We start from the raw sequence: 8,889 nt of genomic DNA, 5'->3' as shown, positions 1-8,889 counted from the left end.
ATAGTCAATACATCCTTAATTAATAATACGATTCTTATGCATTGACGAGCATCACTGAAAAATAAATAAGATACATTCAACGTGTCTGTGTATAAATATTATATAACTGTTTGCAGGGTATAAGTTGATGCAAATTGCACCGGGCATTGGTTACATCTAACCCGGTTTCAAATATCGAGTTTCCCACTCGAGGATTACAGATTTTAATTTAAGTAATAAAATTATGCCATCAATCAAAGCTTGCTCCAGTAGTATGCGTGCTAAATTTTATAACACGCATCGCAACTCTATCGAGGGTAATGCCAATTTCGACATGATTCGTAATTCAATTTACAAAGTTTAGCGAAAATTAAGATTAACATCAGTATACAGGATGAGCCAATGAATTATTTCAAGTTATTTACTGAGTCTATTAAAAAATCTTGCAATTGTTGAAATTTATTAAAATATTAGAATTTAATGCTTTATGAAACAAATCGAGAATTGAACGAAAAAGGCTATGTACGAGATATTCTCAGTGGATTAGAGGCGTATTGAAATCGAATATCGGCCTACTTTCAAGGATGTTGAACCCTCTTATAATTCGATAAAACCGGGTGCAATTAGAACTAGCAACGGGGTAACAAGATATCGTTCGTAAATAATTGAATATAGGAACTGCTTGACGTAGCTTAATCCGGGCTAGCCAACCGTTCACTATGTGAGTATACACGTACACAGGAGCAAAGCCAATTTTTTTTAGAAAAAGAGAATAATTTATCGTAGAAGAAAACAGAAATACGGAGACTTCTGCTCCATTTATGTATACTTCAAATAGTAGAAAATTGTAACAATTCACTCAGTCAAGATGTTTTAATGAAAGTGATTATGTAATTAGTTCTGAGATATCAGCCCGAAGGAAAAAGAGAAGTTACTCGAGGAGCGTGTAACAAATCCTAAGCTCGATGTTTGAACGTGTAAACACGATTCCACTCGAGAACCAGCCAGCAACGTACCGCAAATCCCTTTTCGCTACTGTAAGGGCGGATGATCGCGCAATAAAACACTGGCATAATGTTTCGGGCCGGGTGAGCGAGCACCGCAAATACACCGCAGGTTTATTTTTCGAGAGGGTATGTAAGGGAAGGAGTGCACCCGGGGGCCACCCCGGGGGGCACCCATCGCCACGGATTATCCTCGCTACATTTCGTCCCTTCTGTCGGCGCGTATGTTCCATCATTACAACTTTGTTCTGAATGCGACGCAAGGGGTTGTTGCGAGGGGGCTACGTTCGATTATTCTTTCCACTACCTGCGACTAATCGGCTGATCCGTTTAACGGTGTCACCGTCGTTTGATCTGAGCCAGTGAAAATTGGCTGCCTTGATTGACCTAGTCACTCGATTTTCGAGAAGGAGTTTGATAAGAAAATAAAGTTTATAATTTATATCTTGTTTCAATGATCTTCAGCAAATTCTTGGAATCGTTGTACATAAAAAGTATTTTTTGTAAATACGAAGTACTTCTAATAAAAAGTGCAATTTCATAATATTAAACGATGAATCTAATAATTGTATTATGTACAACATTTTTAGTTATTTTATAACCAATTTAATAATTGCATTACGTGTTACATTTTTTTGGGTAGAAATAATATAAATAGCAAAGAGAGTGGTCATCTGATTAAAGTAGAAATTTGCATGTAGCTGAATTTAATGAGAAAACGCAACAAAGGAACTGTAATCTAAAGCAAGGAAAGGAGGATGGAAGGAGAATTGGTCTAAATTCTGTTAAGTTTGGCAGCCAATTACTTTTGATACCCGACACGCGCGCATCCCGTCGCGTCGTCGTGTCGGCGAGAGGGGTAAATAATTCGCTAATATCAATTTCAAATTTCAATTAGTATCATCTCTCGACGTCTGGCTCCCCTCTTCTTCTCGGCGGACCATCCCCAATTGAAAATTCAATTTGTCCCTTAGAGAGGCGGATGGAAACCGCGGAACTGAGACACAGAACCGAGGGTCTACGCGCCGTTCAAAAGCTCTGTAGATATTTGTTTAAACAAGATAATCGTTGAAATTCTAAGCTCAATTCAAATCATACGAAAATAATTATCATTAATACATTTGTAATTTTCTTACCTGTGTTACGACAATAAATTTAATCTCGTCTGATACCTAAATGATCCTAACAAATACGTGCTCTCATGCTTTGTTCATAAAATAAAATCTTAAGTTTTCTCAAGTCTTAATGCAATCTTGATTTGTTATCAAGTTCCAGGGACGATGCGACTTGTTCAAATCGCTTTTAGTAAATAGATGAAAAACTGGCTAATAAAAATGGGCGGTTGCAATTTAGTTTAAAGCTCGTCGGGTTGCGTAATCGCGGGCACGCGCATGCGTTGCCGAGTCCCATTATAAATTGATAAGCCCGCCGTTTATTAAGTTCCAACGACCGATGCCTGCTTAGGCAAAGAGCCCTCCCCCCTGAACGCGTGCATTATTTATTTCACGAGGGTTTACAATCCCTTTAATGGGGATCGGGCGCGGGTCTTTGAAAATTTTTGCTCGCACTGTACGTATTAATTTCTAAATGAACGCATAAACATCAATGCCAAGTAATAACCATCGTATCGCGTGCTCTTTACCTTGAACCAGAATAAGTACACTTCGCTCATAAAGAGCGCATTCCTTGCCTGACGGAGAATAAGTATTAAATTGTAACATAATTCATTAGGAAATTAAATCAATAAAAGCTTTTACGTTCGCAAAAGTGTATTTAATAAAATATTATCTTAAGCTGTTGTTTAATAATTAACACTACTATAATTATCAATTGTCGCCGGGAAATTAAGGGCAATGTCGTTGTAGATCGTCTAGAGGTACCGACAAGTACTCTAACGACATCTGATTCGTTTTCCCGGAAAAAAATCATTCGATGACTCATCGTTGCGTAATATTCTGGTTGCAGATTGGATCGGTCCACACTCATCAGCCGAACAATAATCACCAGCACCACACGCACCATCAGCAACAGCAGCAGCAACAGCAGCAACAGCAACAGCAACAGCAGGTGTCGGCGGTAGGAGCGGGTGGAGGAGGTCCGGGGGGTGGTACGGTGGCCAGGCCCGGGGGCATGTTCTGCTACCACTGCCCCCCGGGCCTTCCCACCCCGCGTTTACCGCCATCCCTTGAATACCCGTTCGCCGCCACTCACCCTTGTAAGTACATCTCAATTTATATTTTCTTTCACGTTTGCCTCTTCATTTTATTTCAAAATTTTATTTAGAAATCGTTAATGTAGATTAGGTTCAATTGTTATACGAGTGAAATAATAAATAAAGTATATTTTTTTTATTAATGCATTTGTAGCCAGTTGTCGATGTAGGAGTAAGAAATCGAGAACGAAGCAAGCAAGATCGACAATTTATTCGCTGTTTTATTATTCAATCGTTTAAACAAATTGCTTAACGCGTAATTCAGTCTCGAAAACAGCCGCGACACATAAACGAGATTCGACTTGGTAAAGCGATCGAACTTGAAAGTTCCACGGAGGGCGGGGTGGACGTAAGCTTCGACCGGAAGTTGGCTGCACGGAAGAGAAGTGCAAATTAAGTTTGGTAGCCAGAACCGACTGGCCAGTTTGTGTAGTAGCCGTCCACGTCCACCACTTTGCGTAACTCGGTCTGCTATACTCGGTAAATGGTAACTTCGTCGATGTGTTCCAGGGCAAGTGCCCGGCACAATCAATCTAACCCGCTGCCTCCCTCCCATTCACTCTCTCTATTTTATTTCTTCTATTTTCATCCCTTCGTACCTCGATTTTATCGGCCGAATCAGAGTTACGAATTTCAGGACGAATGTTAGTTTGGGTGATAAGAAACGCAAGCTTCGCATTCAGTTCTCAAATTAAATGTTAACTATTTTGTGGTGGACTTTAAATTAGAATGATCCATTTCAAATTTTAATTCAGCACTTTAGAATTGGATTTATATTTAATTTTTTTTTATAAATATTAAAGAGATTTATTTACATACAAGGTTTGTCAATTTGATATTGAAATTTCGTTAAGAAGAACGATAGCTGTCGAGTACACTGGATCAGTGTAGAAATCTTGAGAGGGTCTCCACTGCAGTAACTCCAGTTTTATAGCTAGTAAAATTCGAGGGAAATTTTAAAAAATTCAAGCTTCATTCGTTCGTAAACTTATTACCTTCTTCAATAATTGAAGATTAACTCTAGTTTCGCGAGTAACCGTAAATCTTAAGCGGACACATTTCCATCATCGTAACGTCGATAGGGGTGGCGTTTCAGAAATTGAATTGCTGCCTCGGTTTAAAATCCTCCAGTGAAACTGAGACGGAATATCTAGTAATAAAAAGTCGAGGGGTGGTGGAGGAACATAATAGATGAAGAAACGTAAGATCATGGGTGGAGTGAGATTTTTTTTGCGAGGGTAAATCGAGAGCAGGCAGTACTCGTGGGACACTGAGGCACGGAGGGATACTTTCTAATGCAAAATATTTTTTCAATGACACACGACGCAAATTCAAACAAAAAATAAAAGCTAATATAGCCTTATAAAAAATAATATGACTGTCATACGTCACACTGTAGAAACTCATAAAAATAGTATATTACATACATAGAACATATTTACATAAAAAATGATAAAAGCTTATCGAAGAGTTCGAGTGTAAAGGTTATCGTTGAAAGAAGCTCGCGTGGGTTTCTAACGTTTGATAGAAAAGCAGCACACGGTAGAAACGAAACGAAACGAAATCTAATGACAACCCCGACCGTAACTAACGAACGCTAACGAGGCTAGTTAGATGTTAGAGAGCGAACGTCGGACCGAGTGGAACCCACTTACCGACTTATCACGTAGTTACCTAATCTGTTTATCCCAACGGGGGGTGGGCCGAGGCCGAGGGGAGCTGGAAGGGTGCGCGGACGTCCCCGAGGACGTCTCCCCTTCCCACCGGGCCCCGAGATCATCCAGCACCGTTTCCAAGCACATGTGCGCGAAATTATATCCTTGCACAGGGCGCATTTGCTTTTCTTTGAGAATTTCTCATTCACGATTATAAGTTTATCAGCGTAGAATCAATATTCTTGCCTACTTTCCAGTATAACTATTTTTAGCAATTAGTATAATGAATATTGCGATTGCATCTTATTTTATACAATGTGCAACGAATTGTATTTGCTATTTTATTGATGGTTGATTGAACGAGATATTTTTTATTAAACAATCGACAATTAATAATTAATACAATTATTATCGATCGCTTGTAAGAAAATGTCATCCATCATTTTCTGAACATCGTGACACTCTGGTTCTCAAACAAATCACGCAGTCAGTCGACAAAGACCCACTCGAACGGGGTGAAAGGAAAGAAAACATGAACCTGACAGAAAGGGTTAACGCTGAGGGAGGTCTACTCGAGAGTACAATGAACGTTTTAGAACGGGGCACGTGCCGGGAGAAGAAGGACCCACCTCATTGTTTTTACCTAGGAAAAAGTCACCGCGCCGGGACCTTTTCTTCTTCGTTTCTGCACAGTAAATTGGATCAAGTCCCGCCCGATGAGTTGTCCCCGGCTAATCCAGGAATCCTGAGTGGATTTCGGTTTCTCGCGGCCCGTCGATAAATTTATTTACTCTGCCACGAGCCTCGCTCGTTTTTTCTTTGTCAATCGTGAATAAAATCGTCCAACTACTATTCTCTTACAATTAGACTTCAATTTTAAGTATTTAGAATATGAAATCTAAATACGTTCTATTTTTACGTATTAAGTACGATTTTTTACAAGGATTTTTTATAGCATTTTATGTAAGGATTTTGTATATTTTGCCGGAGTGGACGAGAACGAATCAACGGGTCCGTAATTATCGCGTTTCATCGACAAACTTCGTGATGGCCAGGTTGCATGAATTTTTATGAGCTTAGGAAATTAATTTGTGTTTTTCGCTAAGCCGGGGCTTAGCGCCCGTGGTAATTAATTGCGCTGATTGCTCTGCATCATTGATAAGCGGTTCTCTCCCAGCTCTCTCTCTCTCTCTCTGTATTTCGTAGTCCCCACCAATCTCCCCTCGACGAATTGTTTCAACCCCCTCTTGTCTGCGCGTGCCTCGACCTGCCTCCGATTTTTCAAATTTCTGCTTGCTGATTAATTAAACGTCCAACATTCAATTTTTCCATTCTGAATTCAGTATTTTTTATTAAATATTCCTATGATTATGTGTCGATAGATATAATGGCGTATCATATGGAAAATCTCTATTAATTCATGAATACATTCAATCTATACGATTTATATTATATTAAAACGTCTTTCTCAATTCATTAGTAAATGGAATTTATGTAATTTACATTATTCCATCATATCGTTGAAAATGATGATTTTTCTCATTCTGTAAACATAACTGTAAAAATTGAATACCCTCCCTACATTATTTGGGAGAGGATAAAATCAGGAGGGATTTTTGTTATGAACGATTCAATTTCCCGCGAACGGTTATTAAACGCGAGGACAGGAGGCAGGATCGATTCGCCGCGCTGCGGCAGGGGGGAAATTCGATTGCAAACTGCATGCATACTGCAGGGGACGCTGCCGCGAAATCCTCGCGAAACGATCGCGATTAATCTTGCAGAGGCTGGTGACATGACGCGACGCAAACCGACGCGACGGTGTATAATTGTACCCGGGGCTAGTTACAACAGAAACCTTCCGTTTCCGGTTTTGCAGTAGAACACTAAATTGAATTCCCGAGTTTTCTCTACGTCCATTTCTTCTGCTACCAGGGGAAATCCAGTGTAAAAATTAAAAACCACGGTGATTCACATTTCACAAAAATTATGTTAAATTTTTATAGTATGTATTATAATAAAAGTGAATATAATATTTCATGGTAATTCGTGTGACAACTGTTTTAATTATTAAATATTCAATCACGTAACAATTGTTATGATTTAATAAAAGAATTTGAAGGGGGGAAAGAAGGTTGAGCTGAGAAAGGGTTAAGCGTATTAAGGCACGCGTGATTTTTTCCTGATTTCAGACACGAGTTACACCGCGTATCATCCGGCTCTGCACGGTGTGGGTGAGGATTCGCTCGTCAGGCGAAAGCAGAGGCGAAACCGTACCACGTTCACCCTTCAGCAATTGGAGGAGCTCGAGTCCGCGTTTGCGCAGACACACTACCCCGACGTCTTCACGAGGGAGGATCTCGCGATAAAGATCAACCTCACCGAGGCCAGAGTTCAAGTCAGTACCCCACAATTTTTTTTCTCAATTAAACCCAGATTTTCATTTCATTCAATCATCGCAAAAATATTCCCCTATCATGTAGATTCTATTTATTATATTTATCACGCAGTAAAATGATTTAGCTGATAATTAATTCTATTCTTAAAATTTTTATCAAAATGCCAGTTCATGGAATTGAATAGAATTATACTAAACAATAGAGCTTAAAAAATTAGATAATAAGACATTAAAAAAGTTAAGATAAATTGAAGTATGAGACGAGAAATATGTATGTTATCTGTTTCGATTCGTGCGAATGAATCCAACGTTTATTAGGGGGTTCGCGGAGTTTGAGTATGATCGATAGTTTTCGAATGGTCGGCGATATACGAGGTAATGGTAAGAGGCAAGAGTAGAGCAGCAGGGGGTGGTGGTAATGTCGGGGGCGTCCCGGGGGAGGCGCTGACACCCCCGACCTGACGTAATCTTCTGACAGGGTAAGCCAGTAATCTCCGGGATTACTTTGTACTCTTGGCTACTACCTACCCTACCATCCGTATTTACTCGCACGCATCGTAATTCTCGCGTCGCCTCGCGGATTCTGGATACTAAATCCTGTTGGAACATCTGCGGGATTCACGATCTTTAATCCTGATCTTTAATTCTCATCTCCCTGCCATATTTGCCCCAAATATTTATTACCGAATACCTGTGCATGCGTTCATAGAAAATTTTTTTAGCCCAATTACTCGTCATTAATTATGCATCATTTTATATATTTTTACATTACATTTTTATCACACCACGTGTACATTTCGTGTATTAAATATTCGAAGTGCGTGTGTACAATTGTTAGAAGGTTGAAATTGGTTTGACGATGAGGGAAAAACAGGCGCGGGAAACGTGTAGGAAACGAGGAGAGCCGAAGGCGGCACTCAAAGCGGTGCTTAACACCTGGATATAGGTGTAATTGCGTGTACACGGGTACTTAGATGGGCTAGAGAAGGCGTGCATGTTCAACGAGCAACCGCGGCTGCCAGCCGAGTGGTTTTTCGCGAAAAAAAGGAGCTCGAGCTCCGCTAACGAGACCTAACTTGACATAATACAGACTGGAATAGACTTTATACTCGCAGTTCCCTTCTCTCTCCAATCAAATCTTCGCCACCCTTGTGTATTCCAATGAGACAAATCATTTTTTCCTTGTCATCTGCCTCGTTGTGACACATTTTGTTTTGCTGTTCTATGGTCTTCGTGATTCAAAGTCATTCGAAATACAATTTGATTTGATTCTTTGCAATTTTCTGTTTTTAATTTACGATATATAGTTTCTAAATACTTTGCTACATAAATCAATTAGACAGATTTAATGAAACAGCGGCAAATCCATATTACCGAAAGCCTCTTACTACGTTTTATCATGTTTCCATTAAAAAAGAAAAATGAAAATTTTGCTTGCGAAGTAAGCATATTAACGGGGCATGTAATCCAATGGCAGAGGGCATCGTTATTTCTCCACTCTGTTCCTCTCGTCGTTCTTCAGCTTTTTAATCGCCTGACTTCTCTTTTTAAATATTTGTCGTTAATAGCATTGCCTCGAATTCTTACCTAATCCTTTATCACTTGCCCCTCGAATCCGTTTTTCTATTCTCTTAGTAATCC

General features: G+C 39.6%; 1 protein-coding gene across 1 annotated transcript in view; it reads left to right on the top strand.

The window, feature by feature from the left end:
* Drgx (Dorsal root ganglia homeobox) overlaps positions 1-8,889 on the top strand; it is a 36,037-nt gene that overhangs the window by 21,603 nt on the left and 5,545 nt on the right. Inside the window, exons 2-3 of the mRNA XM_018021680.2 lie at positions 2,949-3,198; positions 7,043-7,248. Coding sequence (XP_017877169.1) covers positions 3,114-3,198; positions 7,043-7,248 — 291 coding nt within the window. The 5' untranslated portion in view covers positions 2,949-3,113. The remainder of the gene's footprint in view (positions 1-2,948; positions 3,199-7,042; positions 7,249-8,889) is intronic.

The sequence above is a fragment of the Ceratina calcarata genome, unplaced genomic scaffold (genome assembly GCF_001652005.2).
Source record: "Ceratina calcarata isolate Rehan_Ccalc_2016 unplaced genomic scaffold, ASM165200v1 scaffold259.2, whole genome shotgun sequence".
NCBI lineage: Eukaryota > Metazoa > Arthropoda > Insecta > Hymenoptera > Apidae > Ceratina > Ceratina calcarata.
This window is presented reverse-complemented; position numbering and strand designations above follow the sequence as displayed.